At 36.6% G+C, this 19,937-nt stretch overlaps 2 protein-coding genes across 18 annotated transcripts in view; both read left to right on the top strand.

Moving 5' to 3' along the window:
* The window catches only part of hspg2 (heparan sulfate proteoglycan 2), a 95,276-nt gene extending 89,642 nt beyond the window's left edge, over positions 1 to 5,634 (top strand). For 8 of the 10 annotated variants that reach the window (XM_005740921.1, XM_005740918.1, XM_005740924.1 and 5 more), the window contains 7 exons: positions 863 to 938; positions 1,036 to 1,114; positions 1,478 to 1,525; positions 1,794 to 1,864; positions 1,960 to 2,043; positions 2,333 to 2,436; positions 3,003 to 5,634. In XM_005740921.1, the coding sequence (XP_005740978.1) occupies positions 863 to 938; positions 1,036 to 1,114; positions 1,478 to 1,525; positions 1,794 to 1,864; positions 1,960 to 2,043; positions 2,333 to 2,436; positions 3,003 to 3,175 (635 nt within the window). In that variant the 3' untranslated portion in view covers positions 3,176 to 5,634. The remainder of the gene's footprint in view (positions 1 to 862; positions 939 to 1,035; positions 1,115 to 1,477; positions 1,526 to 1,793; positions 1,865 to 1,959; positions 2,044 to 2,332; positions 2,437 to 3,002) is intronic. The other 2 variants (XM_013912899.1, XM_005740919.1) reach the window with 1 other exon arrangement.
* Positions 5,635 to 11,518: 5,884 nt separating this feature from the next.
* Positions 11,519 to 19,541, top strand: tmem269 (transmembrane protein 269). Of its 8 annotated transcripts, none has more exons than XM_013912883.1 (7): positions 11,519 to 11,602; positions 12,315 to 12,366; positions 15,269 to 15,416; positions 15,961 to 16,058; positions 17,078 to 17,221; positions 17,334 to 17,534; positions 17,989 to 19,541. In XM_013912883.1, exons 2-7 carry the CDS (start codon positions 12,336 to 12,338, stop codon positions 18,096 to 18,098), a joined length of 732 nt encoding a protein of 243 aa, XP_013768337.1. In that variant the 5' UTR covers positions 11,519 to 11,602; positions 12,315 to 12,335; the 3' UTR covers positions 18,099 to 19,541. The 8 variants fall into 8 exon arrangements, with proteins under 8 accessions (XP_013768337.1, XP_013768336.1, XP_013768342.1 ...); XM_013912882.1 differs by having other exon boundaries at positions 11,520 to 11,801; XM_013912888.1 differs by having other exon boundaries at positions 11,523 to 11,801; positions 12,315 to 13,406.
* The last annotated feature ends 396 nt before the right edge of the window (positions 19,542 to 19,937 follow it).

Genomic DNA, 19,937 nt, shown 5'->3' with positions numbered 1-19,937 from the left:
TGTGTATTTGAGTTTGACACCCCTGCTGTAGAGCATCCCTCCATGGATATGCCGCCCAAGACCATCACTGTGCACCGGGTGAACCTGCTCTCATCTGTGAAAAGCACAGGGCGCGGTGATGGACCTGCCAATTCTTGTATTCTTTGGCAAACGCCAATCGGGCAGTGGTCCCAAAAGTGGATGTCGGGCACTCAGACCATCCTCATAAAGTCTGTTTCTCATTGTTTGATTCACATCGGTGTCCTGCTGGAGGTCATTTTAGGGCACTCTGGCAGTGCTCAGCCTACACAAAGGAGCAGATACCAGTCCTGGTGATGGTTTAGGGAGTTTCTACGGCACTGTCAAGCTCTCCTAGAATAACTGTATGTCTCCTAAAGTCTCCTGCATGCTCATGAGACTGTGTTTGGAGATGCAACAAACCTAGCAATGACATGTACTGTGCCATCCTAGATGAGTGGGGCTACATGTGCAACATCTGTACAGTCGAGGTATCGTGCTAAATGAAAACTAAAAAAAAAAAATTTAAATCAAGAGGCAAAAAATGTCAGTGAGAAAAAAAATTCCCTGTTTTTGGGTTTGTCTCATTGTTGAGTAGCTGCTGTATCTACCAGACAAATAAGACAGTTTTTTTAAAAGAAGCCTGTGGTTACACTATGGTTACACTATGGTTACATAGTGTTTTTTTCTGTCGAAGAATGGGACTGTAGAAATTGTCTAGAAATGTTGCATCTAATCAAGTCTGTTTTACCAGGAATTCTCTGTACTTTCACCACTAGAGGGCACCATAAGTTCAAGTGAAGGTGAAACAGCTTTACTGTGACTTGAATCTGTTTTTATGCTTATTTTATTGTATTTATTGCAGATTCACCCTATCAGTATGCAGCTCATTTCAACAATAATGGATACATTGCACTTCCTAAATCCATTTTCCCAAGAAGGTAAATAATTTGTTTTCACATTTAGTGAATTTATATGAATTAATATAATGATGAAGTGAAATTATTATTGTGGTGCTGTTGTTTTTTACTGTTTAAGTGCCCACGATTCACCAGAAACAATTGAAATGGAGATCAACACCAGCTCCTCTGACGGCCTGATCCTATGGCAGGGAGTGGTGAGTCCTGGTTCTGCCTAGTTCTGTGCCTTATACTCATATTTCTCCTCCATGTTTTCATTCCCAACCTAACTTTGCTACTGCACTCGAGCACTCTTAATCATCACTGATTAATCATCACAAAAAAAAAAGAAAAAAATTGCTGCCATTTTCATAGCATTTCATGTCATTTATAGACTTCAGTGCGGTCGGTAATACATAACTGATGCATTACTACGTCTTTCATCCTTACACTATCAAATTCATACATCTTCTGCTGAAGCTATGTCATTTTCAGGCATGCTGACTGTAAGCCTGGCACCCTCTGACACCACTAAATAAATGCATGTTGCTTCTCTAACTCACCCCCTCAATTTTCCTCAGGAGACCAATGGTGCACGCATTTTGCGAAAGGTGCATGCTATTAAAAAGGTATCCACTTTTTTTTTTCCCATGTGTGCCAAATGAATTTTATCTTTGTTTGTAAGGTACTATATCATCAGTCCTCTTTTGACATTGTTAGTTTGCATGGAACATTTTGTGTCACTGCCAGGAATGATCTCATTACACTGGTTCATGTTTGCTGTTATAGCGCTTGTTCTGCAATATGACCACAGGTCAGCTGGTCCGTGTTCAGCAATTCATACATAGTCACACAACAAGCTGTGACCTTGTTGTGACCTAACATATTTAATTTCAGGAACCTGGAGAACATGGCAAACGCAAGGACTTTATTAGCCTCGGCCTACAGAATGGACGCCTTGTTTTCAGGTAGGTCTGTTCTGAAATTCTCTAAATCTTCTGACATGCAGATTAGGAAAAAATGTTTACAACTCATAATTATGGTCATGATTTGTATTATCTAGTTACCAACTGGGAAGTGGAGAGGCACAAATCTTTTCCGACAGGTCAATCAATGACGGCAGATGGCATAAGATCACAGCAGTCAGGTATGATTGCATATCATTATCCTGCAGTCATTTGCTTTTACATTCTAGATGTATTTAATAAAATAAAGCACTATGAGTTGTGGTTGTCTTCTTTCATCAATAGCTACTTAATTTTCTGTCTCAGTAGAATACATCTATTATTTATATCAAATGAACGTATACTTTTTGTACTATAACTTGTAACTTCTGTAACTTGTCAGATTATCTGTTGTTGAAAAGGTTGATTATTAACCTGTGGAGTTCCATAACTTCTTGAATTAACTTGTGTTGTGTGGCTCTTTTCTCACAGAACTGGAAAAGATGGCTATATCCAGGTTGATGGAGGAGCCAAGCTACATGGACAATCTAAAGGCAAAAGCCTCATGGTCAACACCAAAGGCAGTATATATCTTGGTGCGTAGAATGGCAGGATTGAGTCCACAAAGTGACAAAATATAGATGGATTATTTGAAAAAACAGGACTAAAATACTGCACGATTGAATACATTCATTCACAAATATAAGTTAAATAATACATGAATAGTGATGAATTAATAATAAATAATAATCCATTCTTCCATTTTCTTAACCGCTTGTCCAGTGCACAGTCACACGGGGGCTGGCACTTATCCCAGCTGTCATTGTTCAAAGACAGTCAGATAAATAATGAGTTGTAACACAAGTCAGAGGATTTTCTGGCTACTTAGTTTCCTTGAAAAAAAATGGAGCTTTTCAGAGGCATTATTGTGTCAAAGTAGTTCACATATTTTTCCTGGCATGCAAACACAATTTTCACACAATTCTTTAGTCTTCATAGCATTATCGTTACCTTTTAATTTTTCTTGGTTACAATGGAAATAGTTTCTCACTGTGTTTATCTATCATCTAGCTTTATTCCAGTATGTCAGTTTCAGACATGCTTTTCTTCAATATTTGCAAATCAATAAAGTTACCTATGTGGGTGTGATTCCATGCAACAGGTGGAGCCCCGGGTATGACTGCCATGACAGGAGGGAAGTTTTCATCAGGAATGAAGGGCTGTGTGAGGAACCTGGCACTGATGAATGCTCGGCCAGGACAGCAGCCAGCCCAGGCCATTGACCTGCAAGCCCACGCGGCCCATGGCATCAACGTGCAGCCATGCTCTTCATAGACTGCTGCACACACGTACACAAACACACATAGAGACTTTGGAGAGACATCATACACACACACACACACACACACACACACACAGCAAACCTACACAAAAAGACTTACACAAATAGAGCCTGACACATACTTGGTGCTTTGCTGCTACCAAAAAAAAAAGATTATACAACAAGATGCATTTATCTGTGTGCAGTAAAACCAAAAAAAAAGACAGAAAAATTCAGACAATATTAACACGTCTTCTCTTCCTCGGTGTTGTATTCTTGATGAAGGACTATTAACACAGGAAAACCAGTACAGTTTACATACTTCCAGCAGTAGAATTAGCCATGAGAAAAGTAAAACATATTAGGCCTTCTACGATGGGTCAGATCCTAAGGAGGTGGAGATGTTTTTACAGCACTGAATTTTTATTTATATACATATGATTATATATATTATATTTGTGGGGGGAAACATGCAAACTAACCATAACTGCTCTTCATCTTTCCTAGAATTGTTTCTGGGTTCTAGTACTCTGTGTCCTGGGCTTTTTAAAGGCCTAACTGTATTAATACCTGAAGACTTTTAGGCCTTCTTTCTTCACTTCTGTAGAGGAACCTTTTCATTGCGAGCATGCTTACAGTCTTTCCTGAACCGTTGGGAGAGGAGTGCACATGGTCACAGTCACTTGCAGCTTCAGCACACAACTCAGGACGTCAAATACAAAGGATTAAAAGCTAAGGATATAAGTACCGCTGCTTCAGCTTGGCTTATTGTTGATTCACTAGTAATTTGCAGTGCTTTTTGTCTTCTGTCTATATATTTTTTTTATTTTTAAAGAAAGAAATCTTGGTGCTAAGGTGAGACATTAAAATACAGCACATAGTCAAATAGTTAATATGTCACATGTAGAGGTTTTATTTAGTAATTTGGCATAGATCAGCATACAGTCATTACTTTTGTTGATGTGCATGGCATTTTTGGATTGATTTAATGGCGGTATGGCATTGTTTGTTGCCTCAACAGCCTTATTTGATTGAGTAGATCTCAAAAAAGGAGTTTAAGTGAACTGAAAATGTGTCATTTTTTATGTATGGTTATTGAAGATATTGTTTTATGTGTTAAACTATCTGCCAGTCAGGTAGATATCTGTGTCAACTAAGAATGAGTGTATATGTGAAGTAAATTTGTTTGTTATGTATGTTTTAGACCTTTCCGTTTTTTCACAGAACACTCCACATTCAGCAGTAAGGGTCAGATGTGTGCATTTGGGTTTGTGTGTGTGTGCATGTGTCATTATCCATATCCTCAGGAGGATCAATGCAGAACTGCCTCAAGGTTTTACACAGGTTTGGTAGCTTTAGAGACACCTCACTAAGCTATGAAACTCTGAAGGCTCTGTGGTTCTATGGGATGTTTTCTCTCCAAAGAGAGATTCATCTGCAGCACATAGTTGGATTAGTGTTTGGCCATGTGTGAATGCAGTGGAAGTCTCCTGCAGGTGCTGTGATCAATAGTGTAGCTCTAATAAAATAAAGCATGCTCGCAAGCCTTTAGTTGACCACACCACACAATGGCACAATCACTTTGGGATTCACAAACCCTTTTCTTGTTTTTTTTGTAAGCTTAAAATATTTGTATTAATATCCTAAAATGAGCAGCATCCTTTCACATAGAGTTGCACCGTTTTAATTTATTTTGTGTTTTTCTTTTTTTCCCTGCTTTTTTATTGCTTTCTAGGCTCGATTCTACTGTTTTAGAACAATTACAGAAGCTTGCTACTTTCTTTTCTTTGGTTATTGTGTATTGCCTCCCACACCCTGTTGTTTTTCTCCTGATGTTCGATTTCAATAGGGCCCACCTGGAAACTTCTTCAAAAATGACCCCAACAAGGTTCCATTAAAGGTTAACATGTGATATTTGACTGGAGCTTCCTGGTCAAATGGATGAAAAGTGGTCTTATTATTCACTAATTGAAAAAAGTCTTAGGCTCCAAATGTATGAGTGCACAGAATGATGTCATCATGAACAAGCGGGATGAAGAAAGCTAACGCTGTGGTCCAGGTTAGGACATTAAAGCAGATAATGATGGTGTGTGTGCCCCTTGGTGGGTGCCTTATGTGTATCTGCTCTTAAACTGGATTTTCACACATACACTGTACACTGTCACCAAATGCGGTTAGTGAGAAACTGATAGCTGCTTTTGGTTTATTTTACTCCACTACAAATAAAGAAAGGTGCACTTTTGGTTTTGGATTTTAACTTGCTGTTTTTATTTTTATTTTTTCATTGATCATTTTACTCCTTCACTTCTGAGCGGCAGACAAAAGCAAATTCTTACTGTATCAGATAAATGAATGAAAGTGTACCAGCTGAAAAATGTCTATGTCAAAATGACTTGACTGTTTCATTTCCAATGTTGAAAGATGCTCTTCTTGCCCTTGGTGTTTCTTAATTAAAAACAAAATTCATGTGCTATTTGTACGTTGTGAGACTTGTTTTTTGCTGTAATTCACATTACTGTTCAGAAATAATCCATTGTATCGTACAGATATACCTCTAACATGATCTCTGAGAGGTTGATTTAAACACCTTATTAAAACTTTCAGATCCATCCAAGTCCATCCAATTCCATGAAAACCTGTCCCATTGGTTCAGTTCTGAACCAAATAGATAACTAGACAATAGTCTAGTTATCTATTTGTTAAGTGACAGTGTAAAAAAGTAAATAATAATAGGATGTGTTCCTCCAGTAATAGACTGATAACTTCTGGAGGGCGTACCCTACCCATTATGTGGTTGGATACTCTCCAGCCCCTAGTTATGGCACTAATTATGCCTAAACATTCAATAACATATTCAATAACATGAATTACAGTGATAATACAGGAGAATATCCTAAATACATTTAAGCAGACACCAGTTGCTGATTAAGACATAACATTTCTCTTCCTTAAAGACCTTTCACAGTTAAAGTAATCATGAAGTTGCAGTTTCTTAAAAAGAAGGCTATCAAATTTATGAAATGTCCCAAATTATTGGTGGGCTGTGTGTCTTTGTTTCACCAATGAGTCTAGAACTAATCCACAATAGAAGACAAAGGCTGTCAAAAATGCAGGTAGCATTTAGCACAAATTTCAAGAGTGGGAATAGACTACTGCTACTGCAACACTTGAATCATTGTTTCTTCTTACATGACTGCTTCTCTGTGTGGGCTTTTCTGTGTGCTGTGTCACAGTCTTGGAGACGGTTAGCAGGGAAACTGAGCAGCACCAGAATGGCCTCTTGAACGTGAGTGTAACAAAGACTGTGGGTGAGGCCCTTTCAAATGCATCACAAAACAGTTTAGTATCACAAATTACAAACAAGTTCAACAAATTGTTCGTTTAATGTTATTAATAAGCTGAACTTCATTTCAGGTCATAGCTCATAAATTAATTCTCATCCTGAGAAACGCTAGTTGGCTTAACTACCCCAGGTTTCAAACCTGCTGGTAGGATGTTTGACCAAAACTGATGGTAAAATGGAATTGAGCATAATAAGAATGTCTTTAAACTGTGGGAGGAAAGCATAACTGATAAATGATATAGGGACAGGAAAAATGCAAACTCCTAACACAGAAATGCTGGAAATAAAATTAAAATATTCCTTTACTTTTTGCAAGAATCTGCAGACAAATGAAACTACAAATCACATCACATGCTTCTTCAGCCTGCACAGTCTTTTTTGATGAGGTTGTCACCAAACATGGGCCGTCAGATCACCTACTGACCTGAGATGGCAGGACTTGAGGAGCGTGTACGTCAGTCCAGAAGTTCAGACTATACCAAACATTGATTGTCCTTTAGCCAACTATTGTCAAAATCCTTCTCTTAAGTAACTTAAAATAAAATAGTTATTAAAATGTCTCGAGTGGGAGGGTGAATAGACATATCTTAAACTGGTTGTGCAGTGATTAAGATTATGTGTTCGAGTTTTCTGAGAGCTATGGTTTCCTTAGAAGAGAAAACTGGAGTGCTCACACATACACACGGAGAGACTTTGTGTTGCAAAGCAGTGAGGTTGAAGCAACAACAGTGTGTACTTGTCAACTATAAATGCATCTTTAAAACAAATTTAAAAAAAAACAAGTACAGGTGGACATTTGGCTTTATATTCAACAACAACGCAAGAAAATCAGGATAATTTCTAGAAAGAAAACTGAAGTGAAATTATTGAAAAACAAACACACACATACACACATACATTATAGAAGGCTTAGTAGAGTAAGCTATTTGATCTGTGAGTAATAAAATGTTCTAAATAATTCCAGTCTATAGTCTTTTCTGTAGTTATGATACCACCTGTGGGTTTCTGTTGTGTAAATGCAGAGTAAAGGAACTTCTGAGGATTAGAAAATGGGGTTAATAGCTCCAGTTGTTTGTTTTTACTTTCGTATTAAGTGATATACGTGTTTCGTTTTGTTTTCAATTAAAAATGTGTCAGAGAGTGGCTATTTGTCCAGGGTGTAACAAATGCATGATGGGACAGCTGTCTGCTCCCAGTGGCCCAAAACGTGAAGCGTGTACGTGGATAATGGATGGATAGACATCTTCTGTGTTTGCTGCGATGGAACTGCTAATATATCTGTTTCTAGTCTTTTTATTTGTTCTGCATTTAATTCCACTTCACTAAAAGCAACAAAGCGTAACAGCATGTACATATGGTGCAAACAAACAAACACTAAAAACATCATCAGCATCAAAACTCCATCTAATATCTTAACTTATTACACTCTTATGAACATGTTTGTGGTGCCCTTAACTTAAACTGTGTTCTTGCTTGAATGTAGTTTTATTTGTATAAACTCAGAGAAAGAACACAGCTGATGAACAGTAATAAACTATGAGATGAGGGTGATGAAAGCAATTCAACCAGTGAAATGGAAACAACTACACAACTAGTAAAAATCTGGAAGAATCTTGTTCATGTTTCACTTATCGTGGTTTTTTTTTAGCTTAGCTTTAGCTTCATAATCTCATATCTGTCAAGAAAACCAGTGAAGAAAATTTGAATAAGACTGTAATATACACGTGTCCCTCTATGATGTAAAAATCTGTTTGAGTCATATCCCAAAAGCTGTTTATTTTTGCAAGACATAGTGATTTGATATGGACAATCTTCCTGCTTGTAGATGTTATATCACAGTCACATCTGCTCCCAGCCTGTGGCCTCATGTCTGTGGTATCTCTGAACACATGAAGGCTGACATTTTTCAAATGTGAGTTGTGAGACAAACAACATCAGTGCCAGATGTTTATAGATCAAACTGTCTAAAGTGTTTCTGCAGTGACATGAAAACATAAAACAGATTATTCAGTGAATATGAAGCAAAGGGAGTAACAAGCAAACTGTAGACTCTCAATATGTATATTATTAGTTCCAATAATAAACTCAATAAAAATAAGGAATACAATTCAGATCAGACCTATTTTAATAATTTTGCCTCCTTTCACCACTACAATGAACTGACTGTGACTGAAGAGCAGACTTTGAGCTTTAATTGAAGGGCTTTTACAAGTATGGCATTAACTGTTGAGGAATTAAAGCCCCTTTTTTTATACATTTGCAGAGGATCAAAAGTCATTGGACAGTTGACTGACAGGCAGTTTTATGGCCAGGTGCAAATGAAGGAGGCTGAAAAACCTAAATAAACCCATCAGAGTGACAGAAAAAAAGTTTAGGCATGGACAAATAATCTAGCTAATTCTTAAAAGGAAGGAACACACAGAATTTGCTGAAGTTTTTCCTGAAATAATAAAAATCTATTCTCAATGTCAAGTCAAGAACATTCTTGAGGAGGTTGGACTCAACAATCAAGCTGTAATATTATTTCACCATGTTTGACAGATAATGTGTCAGTTACTTTAAGTTATTCTTTGTCTTCATCTGTCCAAAGCTTTTTTGCATTTTTGTATAAGTTGTTTTCTTAAAAACAACAAAATCCATGTAGTTGAGTATAAAAAGTGGTTTGCACCTTACTGTGAATGAATTGTATTTACATGCATACTGACATCTCTTGAATGAAGAGTTTTATCATGATGAGCATATCTCCTCAAGAATGTGACTTGGCTAGATGTTTTGATTAGGTTATATTAATTATGGAAAACAAATCTGAAAACAAGGCATTTCTTCTTATTAAGAATGAACTAGGTTTCTGATTTGATCGCTCCTATTTTTTCTATAATTTTGTTTATTTTGCTTTTTTTAACCCCTCTTATGCCTGACCATGAAAGTGCTCGCCAGTCAATTGTCCAACTACTCTGGAGCCTCTAATTAAAAAAAAAAAAAAAGCTGTAAGACCTGAACAGTTCAAATCAAATCACTTTTATTGTCACATTACTGGTACAGTACATGTGAGTGAAATTGTTGTGTGCAAGCTTCACAAGCAACATACAACTAACCTAAAAAACAATACAAAATATAAGAATAAGACATTTGAGAAATATAGGAATAAGTGTATGAGCAGAACAATACAGAAATACAGAAGTCAGCAGATGAATATTGTGCAAAATGGCATTTATGCACAATATGGAGTGCATAAGTGCCGAAGTTTTGATAAGTACAGTGAAGTGTCTATGAAGAGTTAGTGTTAATGCACTTAATGCAATATTACTGTAACAGCCCTTGCATTAAAGCTCAAACTTTGGTACTTCAACCACATCTTAACGGTTCTATTTATTAAAATCCACTGGTGAACAGAGGCAAAATGATTAAAAAAAGAATAGACTATTGTCCAAAAACTTATTCTTTTTACAATAAATCTAATAACAATATGGTAAATCACTCCTTCTTCCAGTGGAAGCTTATATTATAAAATTGAATATTTTATAATATATCTATACAAATTGAAAATTTACAACTTGTACGTCACTGCCTTTGGTATATTTTCACTGAGTGATCTGTCTCATGTTTTCATGTCACTGCAGACACACTATGGAAAGTTTGATCTATAAACAGTTGGTAGTGATATTGTGTGTCTCACAAGTCATGTGCACCTAACTGTAAGTACATTTCCAAATGTAGACTCTGCCCCCTAACATGTATGCAAGCGTGTGGTTAATGGAAGAAAACCAAGGAAAAGCTGTGGTTACTGTAAGCGTCAGCTCATTCACTTAGACGCATTCCTTTTTAAAGGGTGAGGATTTGTTGATAAAACAAAACGAGTTGTGTTTTTTACAGTCACAGTATTCATTGAACGTTATATTGGTAACAGCAACAGAGGGTATGTGTAACAACGCACGGCTCATGTGTTCTCTGTTTGTAGGGGTTGTAAAATAAATTTGAACATCATGTCCAACCCAAACATTAAATCCCAACCATTTGTCTATTTACACTTGTATTACACACACACACACACACAGTAGTGAATGCTTCATTAATCTGTGCTTAAGTGAGTTTGTTAAGTAAACTGAATTCATGTACATGGACTTCTTGAGAAAAGGTAGAGCTTGTACATTTAGAGTCACTTGTTAACATTTTGCCACTTAACTTATGTCACTCTATAATGACTATATCATGTGTTGCAGTAATACACTATAACAAACCTGAGAATAATAATTTAAAAAAACACGAACACACAAGCAAACAAAAGCCTATTTTATTTATTTTATTACTTATTCAGTTTAGGGTTAAGTAAATAGTGAGCTTTGGGTTTTCAAAAGGCACCTGTAAGACCAACAATGATTTTTGACTTTAGAGTTTTCTTTGCCAGTGAAAAGAAGAAAAAATGCTAAGCGGAGGCAGTTAGCAAAGACAAAAAGTCAGACAGCACACCACTTTCTAAATCCTAATATGACTCAGTGTTATTGTCTGTTAAGATTTTTGACTTGTGGTGATTTCATAAGCACATAAGTGGATGTGTGCATTAGTTTAATTGATTTTAAACAAAAATTAATTCCATGTAAAGAAAAATAGAAATTCTCCATTCATTGTGTTTCATAATTTATTTTTCATTGTGACAGCTTAATGCCTCAGAAATGTTAAGTAATTGGGGCTTAAGAGGTTAATATGCAAACGTGTTGCAAACAGAAAAGCAGCCACTTAAAGTCATCAAACAAACAAAAATATTTAGATAATAAACAGTGTTGCATATTTGCTTCAATGATCCACAGCTTTGCGTCACTGAAATATTGATAGCCTTGTAATCACTGAGGTTTCCATATTGTTACATATTAACTTGTGTTCGCACGTCGTATTAGCATGCAAATAAATAAATAAATAAATAATACATGTGTTTTTTCCTCAATGTCACTTCCACTTCAGCGGTAACCGTCAACAGAGTTGAGCAACATTATTTCAGAAAAATCCAGAAACAACAGGGGCGTCACTTCCGGTGGAATGTTCCAACGGACTTATCCTTGGACTTTAAAAGGACCCGCTGAAAAAGTGGCTGGGAAGCTGACAGGTAACCGGTTGTGTGATGACTGTGAAATTGAGGCCGTGGCAACATTAAACTCAGGCGTTAAATTCATTTTCAAATTGATCTGCTGAAAAACAGAACAAAAATACATAACGAGGAAAAATAAGATTATAGGATCCCAGTGCGTGCGTTTCTCCATCCTTTGATTTGTATACACTAAGTAATCAGTGGAGCTCCTTCGAAGGTAAGATGTGACGCATTTTATATGAAATTTAGATGAAACAAGTACATTTTATACCAAGATTTTAGGCTCGCTGGGCTTTTGTCCAGCTGGTTGTGACGCAGTTGCACATCTTGCTTAAACCTCGATGCTGGGGGTGGGGACTCAAACACCTCTACACATTTAAGATCGGTGTGTATTTTATTCTCAAGTCGTCGGGGATGTGTTTGTTCTGAAGGATGGAGCTGTCTGACCCTGCAGAATCTGTCCGATTCTTAGGATAGAGCGCTGCGCATTAAGGTTTCCGCTGACCAGATGTGAAGGTCCTGTTAGTTAGAACGAACAGACAGAAGGATTTAAGAAAGGGATATTGCATGGCTGTCATTTGTTTAGGATCTTTGGGATGTTTATGAAGATCGTTTCTAATCTCAATTCTCAAATAGTCCCAGTAGATCTGCAATTATAAATAAGGATGTATATATCCGGAACAGTACTGTATCTGTAATAAAAATACTCTCATTTTAATTTGTCTTTCAGTTGTTGCACTTTGAGCCAGACATGATCATGGTCCACCTGACGTCCTCCTCTGGTAGGTTCCCTTTCTCACTCTCTTCTCTTAATCTGGATTACCGTACACCTCAGCATGGGTGTCAGGGATGGAAGCTGAGGTGTACTGGCATCAAATTGGGCTGGAAAACAAATATGATGATGTTTGGACAGAAGTTTTATAAACATACACAGCACGACCAACACATTTTATAGGAGAAATTTCTTCTCGTGTTACAACTTCAGTATTATTATTGTTCATTATTGTATACTGACTATGATTTGTACATATACTAATTATAATGCTTACTTCAGCACCACACCATATTCAGTATGCCCAGTTAACCTTCGTTAACAGCTGTGCATCATTTATGCATTAATTGTAAATTCATCACCATATATTTTTTACTATATGTCAACATTTCAGAACACATTCAATCTAAAAAGTATATAGTTTAAATTGTCCAGTGCATTCACTTAAGATTATCGACCTTTGTGAATCGTGAGCTCTGAGTTTTCCTTGTTTTCCATTTGGTCTTTTTAGTTGTTACCAGGAAACATAGGGTATTACATAACAAAGGTCTTCCCGTCATGCTTTGCACTCATTAGGGGCAACCCAGAAATAGAGACCTGTTTGAAATTGACAGTGCATCTCTGGCTCTGGCTTTCTCCTCTTTTTATTAGTGACCAAGAGAGTGAATTGAGTGGTTAGATTAAAACTTGCCAGTAAAATCTTTTAGCTAGTTTAAGCTGCATGCGTGGTTCTCTAATGATGCTTAGGGTGACAAAAGTTAACCAACTGGATTATATGGGAAGCTTGGCAATTCCATGATTTCCCGATTTAATGCAGAATCTTATCTGCATTAACTGTTGTGCTTTGTTTTTCCTGTAAAAAAAGATTTAGATAGTAATTTAAATACCAAATTGCAATCTAGGCTAAAGTTCTGAATGAAAAGTAAAAAAGCATGCTGTCAAGTTAAAGTGCAAGTGATTGTTGGCTTTCTGTTGTGTCTCATACGCTGTTTTCTTTCAGATGAAGAGTCTCTTGAATTCGCCTGGCTTTGGAATCACAGGAAGTTCAGGGTGAAAAACACTTGAAGGGTTAAATATATTGAAGCTTTGCAGGTCATTATCTGTGCATATTGTCTTGGACAGCACTGTGACTTGTTTTAAAAATATATAAAATAAAAATAAAAAAAGCTCACAAAAGAGGAGGCAGATAGAAAAGAATTTATTTTATTTTTTTAATTTGTGGGGCCAGTTTTTGTTTTTTGAGGGGGAGTTTTTGGGCTGGAGAGAAGCTGTGTCAGCAGTCATTCCACGTTGCTGACTGCAATAGTGAATGTAGTCTTAATACTGCAAGCTTGTTTTTCATAAAATGCAGTTTATTTCCAATTGTTGAACTGCAGGGGCTTATATTATCAATATTAATAGTGTATACATTGCTTTGAAACAGTATTTGAAACATCCTTCTGTCTTATATTTTTGTTTGTATTTTCTTTGAATGCTGTCTGAGCTTTAAATTTTAAATCCTGAATAAACAGGAAATGCTAATTTAAACTTGTTTATATTTGATAAAAAAAAGTTATTTAATTTCAAAATAAATCAGCTTTTTTTTTTTTACAAGCTTTGACATTGGTTAATGGTTGCAGCTGAACTAAACAGTCCCAGACCTGAAAACTATAAACACTGTTAAACTTGTTCCTTATTTTAACAGACCATATTTAAAGCCCTTATAAAATGGCTTAAAGGTCTGAGTACTGACTTGCTGTATCAAGCAAAATACAGGAAAAGATAAAGAACCATGTAATTGAATTACAACAATGAGAAACGTTATGTATAAATAGTGAATTTATACAGCATTTATATACTGCTTTCCTAGTCATCCAAACTGATAGAATCTGGTTATAAACTATTAATATTGACAATATAATGAAAAAACAAACCAACTAGGAAACTAGGTGGGTTGCAGGTTAATTTTAATGACAGAGTCCCCATTAAAGCCTGGGCTGCGTGTTATTAATATTAATGTTAATTTAAGCTGTGTGAATGCTGCTGCCATGTCCTTGTGTAAGGTCAGTTTGTTTTGACCAGAGTTAACAGGCTAATTGATCTCTTGTTTGGTATGTGTCAACGCAGTAGGTCCAACTCACTCTCACTGTAGCCAAGGCTGTATGTAGCAGTCCCCTAAGTATCCATACTTGTTCCCCACACCAGTATTTGTGTGTGTTTGATCCATGATACGAGTTCACATTTGAGTTTTAACCCTTACATTCATCCTGTTCAGATTTTGTATGCTATTGACTTATTTATTTTTCAAATACTATCTTTGATCTTAGAGGTTATTGCATGTGATTTTGGACAGCGTTTTGCTACAGTTAAACATGTGTAATATGTTTGATTCATTAGCATAAATGATAATATAACAAGCAGATAATGAGGCAGTCCTTAATGTTGCATGCGGTAGGCTGCACACACCTGACTTAATGTACAGTAACAAATGCATTGTAGTGATCTGAAAAGGGATGAATGTATCGTAAGGTTGGTCTCCAGCCAATAATCATGCATCTTGGTAAGTGCCATTTCTTTTACATAAGAGGAGGGAGTAATATTTTCCTTTAAAAAACAAAATTAAAAGACCTGCATTATGATTCCCATGATAAAGTGTGTAAATACTTCTTTTCTTTCAAGTAATAGATGGTATACTTAAGGTTTAAGATTACATTTCAGAATTGTTACATTTTTTTCTTCTTGTGCTCGAACTAAAGTTTGTCTAAATCCCAAAATATGATTAGTAAACTATACCAATTCAGACACTTGCATCAACATGCCATCTGGTGTGGTCTTCTGTCAGTAGGGCTTTAGCTTTTGTTTTTCTAAAACCTCAGCAGAGATTATTGACCTAACACAGAAAAATACTAACTGCTGTTATCGTTTGGTCTCAGGTTTCTTTCAGTGCACCAAAAAACTCTTTCTGAGCGATCGGGCCACAGAACTTCAGATCAAGGAGTTTGCGCGTAAAAATGCGGCTAATGCACTGTCAGTTGCCAACATGGTCATGGGCATGGCCTCGATTCTCAGCAGCCTTAATGGGTGAGTAAATAAAGGAGTAATGGGTTTTACTTGTCAGCTGCTGGATGGGCGGAGTTTGTAAGGAGGAATCATTATGTGAATGAGTGTGGAAATGAATGATGTTGTGCATCAATAACCAAACTTTAGTCATTAAACACAACGCAATAAAATCAATCAAAATTTCACAAAACCCAGGAATAAATCAGAAAACACAACAGAAAAAATAAAAGTAGTATTTCAGAAGCTGAGCTATAATTTAGCAAACATATAAGTGTTTTCAATTATTGTTATTATTATTATTATTATTGTGGTTTTATTGTTTGTGTTTTCAAACAACAATGTTATTAACATCCTGTGTTTAGCCCATCAAGGAAAATGATAATATTTATAACAGATTACGAGCCGCTCTAGGTTTAGTTTAAAGGCACAGTTTGCTTTCCCAAAAATGGCAATCTGCTTTATATAAAAAAAGAGACTTTTCTAACATTGTCAGAACTTTTGAACTTGCAGACATTTAACCCTTTTTACTTAATTGTTCAACCTAACAATGACTGGCTTTGTTCAGGCATCATCACGCTGCGTGTTGGCTCGTTCTGATTGGCTACCTCCTGGATTTGGCAGATGGAGCAGTTGCCAGGCAACTCAATGCATGCTCTGCACTGGGTAAGTGGAGTGTTGTGGTCAATAGCACTTACCAAAGATACACTTCCACTGTGGTGTTGGCAAGGCTTGCTGCACAATCTTTTTGTCTGAGCTTTTTTAATTTGGCCACACAAAGAGATCCAGTAAAGGGAACCTTTGCAATTGAAAACTCTTCTTATGTTTCCAACAGAAGAGTCATGAATAATTTATGCAATGTTATTTGAGATTCATCAAGTTAACTTCTTTCAAGTTATGTCTGTGCTCTAGACAAGACAAGATGAATGCATATTTAAATACTTGCATATTTACGCTTTAAGGACTATATTTGTGGCTTGTTTACAAAAGAGCCCAATGCCTCATAGTAAAAGGGAAAGTATAAATAGCTTTGACATTGCTTCCAGTCTGCAAATTCCTAATTTCTGAGATCCCAAAATAGTTTTCAGTTGCATCACAATACATTGTTGGCTGCACATTGCAGGGGGCTTTGTGTCTCAACAAGCCTTTTCTGCATGACTTTGCAGGTGGGTGTTGTTGTGCCCCCCACGTATTTTGTCAAATGAACAATAACTTTCTGATTAAGCAGCCTAATTCCACGGGATCATGGCCCAATTGTCTATTTTATCCTGTTGCTTTGGGTTCTCGGCATATCTGAAATTGCTAAAATTGTTGACCCTGGACTGTGGAATTCCACCTCGTTCATCTGTGCCGTGGCCTGAATCACCTCATCCTCATCCGCTGAAAACATGCTATGTGCTCCTGAGGGATAAAGAGATAAGGCAGTGGAGAATGTTGTTTATAGAATGCCTGCCTGTTGGGCTGACACTGACATTTCCACTTGAGAAATTTTTGCACATTCACCGCACGACTGTCACATGACATGGCACTGGCAAAGATCAGTGCTGAAGAGACATAATACATCTACTGTGGCTTTCACGATTAATGTGCTATGCTAATAGAAGCAGTGTGACACAAGCCTTTCTAAAGCTTATTAGTACAGCTATCAGCAGCAAACATGCCAAACCTTCCTTTTTCATGTTCAGGTGCAAAGCTAGATGATTTTGCTGACTTCACGACCTTTGGGATTGCGACGTCATTGCTCCTGAGAACATCTGATCTGCTCGACAACATCCTGTGCATGTGTTACGTCCTTTCTGTCTTTGTCCGCCTCTGTTTCTTCTCCAGTGGTAAGTTTAAAAAAATGTAGTCTTATTTAACACTGTCCTTTTCAATTTAGTCTTTAATTTCAATCATCGCTTTGCCAAGTAAGGACATAGTTTGTGTTGTTTTTCCTTATAGGGATCCCTTTCATGTATCGTGGCCTGCCCTGTATTTACTCGTCAGCCATCTTGGCAAGTGCCTCTTTGCTGTCGGGGGGAAACATGGCATTGCTCCGAGTCATTGCAGTTGCTATGATCCTCTTCATGATCAGCCAGAACTTTTACCCTCACGACAGAGTGCTGGAGTCGCAGGCCTGGAAGAAAGTAGTCTACGCTGGAGGTAAAGTAATTTTTAAGAATCCGAGAATCTTAACCAGAACTGCCAAAACCTATAAATGTTTTTACTGTTATTTACTTATTTATTTTTAATGAGGTTTGAGCCACTTACCGCATGTGTTTATGAATTCTAAACTAAACTACAAGGAAACATTTATTTAACTTATCCCAGTCCAAATGTACATTTAAATCGCTTTGTGCCAAAATTTGAATTTAAATTCATTGAAGCTGCTTTTTGGAAAAAATGTCCTGGCTGTTTCACATTCAAATGTTTTTGTGCTGTGATAAAGATGGAATGCTGGCTAATCAGTCCATTCTGCAGATCAAAGCATCTAGTAAACACCTCAATATTAATAAGAAGTGTTGGGGGAAAAAAACATTATTGAAGCCCAGATAATGAGTGCAACACCTTCATTTCGTGCAGACATTCAGTTTCTTTTTTGTGTTTTTATTCTCAGGAATCATCATGTTGTTCTGCTCTTCCTTCCCTCCTGCGTGTATGTACTACCTGCTGTGGTCTGTCTCCTACATTTTGTTCCCAACATCCCTATGGAGCAGTAAAGTGTAAAAGGGATGCTGGCACGCTTAAAAACACTCCCAAACAGGTTTACCTCAGCCCGTCCAGGTGAACCAAGGCTTACAGATTACTGCTGCGTCTTACTGCTGTGGAGGATTCAAGCTAATTCATGCATCACATGCATGCACTCTGCTTAATGTTTTTATTTTGTTTTGTTTTTTTGAGATGACACCTCTGAGGGAACCTAAAATCAGTAAGAATGATTAGCAAGGCATTTTATGTTACTGGTGAGGATTAACCTTCATCCTGTCATCTATTAAACCCCCTTCTTCAGTATTAATCCAATCTTGGTCAGTATTGGGAGCACATGGCAGCAAGCACATCTACAGTATGATTCTAAATATTATTTTAAAAAATATATATATTTCCAATATTTTCTTACTTCTAACTTGTTGTGGTTTATCGCAAATGACTTAATAATATTTATTTCATAGTGTTGAGTGTAGTTAAAGAAATGGCTACTGAAATAGTAACAATTATGTAGGTATGTGCTCTAATCCATGAATCAAAAGTAATATCTCATTGAGATTCAGAATTTCATGCCCTCTCTGCATCTATACTTTAAAACAAAGTCATTTTAATTCATCCAGTAGACCCATTTTGATTAAAATTATATTTTTTAACGTTTGTTTTTTGGATTGAGATCATTACCGTTTACGGAGAGGTCTTAAATCCAGTGATAAAGGAAAATATAATTATTTAATATGATTGTAGTGTCCTTCACAATTTTGATTTGCTGTTTGAATATATGTTTTAAATAACTTACTGACCAGTACTCTTGTAAGTTAGGGGCTTTTATTTAAGCTTCAAGACTATATGATGCAATAGATTCCCTTATTTCATCAATGTGTGATTATTTTTTTATTGGGTTATTATATGCATTTGCCTCTGTTTTAAGAGGCATTATGGTTTAAATAGTAAGTAAATCCACACTGGACTGTAATGATGTGATGAATTAGTGATGTCACAACAGGTGTCTTTAGAACATCTTATGTGGCATAAGGAGTCAAGTTGAAATACTAAATCCCCAGCAGTTTTCTGCCTCATGTAGTGTGAATTTACCCTTAGAGAGGCTTCCAAACCTTTCCTGCCATCTAGTGGGTAAAATTACTGCACGTTCTGCTTCAACTTAAAGGTAAGATAATGTCAGAGTCAGTGCTGAGTTTGATCACAAGCATAGTGCAGCAGACATTAAACCCGAAGAGGCTGGTGGAGGAAATAATGTGTGTGATGATATTGGCCAGTATATATCTGATCTGAGACAAATCACTTGTTTTGTAGATCTTATTTAGTAAGAACGCATTTTTGAAATCTCTCATTGTGTTTCACAGTGGGTGTTAGTGCCTCTCTGCATTGTGAGTAACAAATGATTATGATTGTTAGGTTTTTCTCTGCATGTATTATTGTAAGGTCTACCTTACGATATAAAGGCGACTGTTGTTGTGATTTGTATAAATAAAATTGAATTGAAATGAGAAGATTATATAGTTTTGTACCAATTTGTTCAGAAGCCCGATGAAATGTGAGCACAGAGTAACAGTTAAATGTGTCTGTTTTCAGGCCTAAAGATAGCAGGGCGGGCAACAAATCATAATTTACACAAATTATGATTTGTTGCCCACCCTTTAAAAAACCATCATCCTTGAGCTCACACTCAGAGGTGTATGAAATCACTCGCAGTTTAGGTTCAGTGATTTTAGTTACTTTAATCAGTCTTCTGTAAGCCACAGCTTTTTGGAACTTAAGTTATCCCTATTATTCTGCCTTAAAGAGCTATTTGAAGCAATGATAATCAAGTGGAGCACAATTTTACAACACAAGATCTTTGTT

Source organism: Pundamilia nyererei, unplaced genomic scaffold, assembly GCF_000239375.1.
Source record: "Pundamilia nyererei isolate P.nyererei 1_Seehausen unplaced genomic scaffold, PunNye1.0 scaffold00106, whole genome shotgun sequence".
NCBI lineage: Eukaryota > Metazoa > Chordata > Actinopteri > Cichliformes > Cichlidae > Pundamilia > Pundamilia nyererei.
The sequence above is the reverse complement of the archived record's forward strand: the minus strand, read 5'-3'. Positions and strand labels throughout refer to the sequence as shown.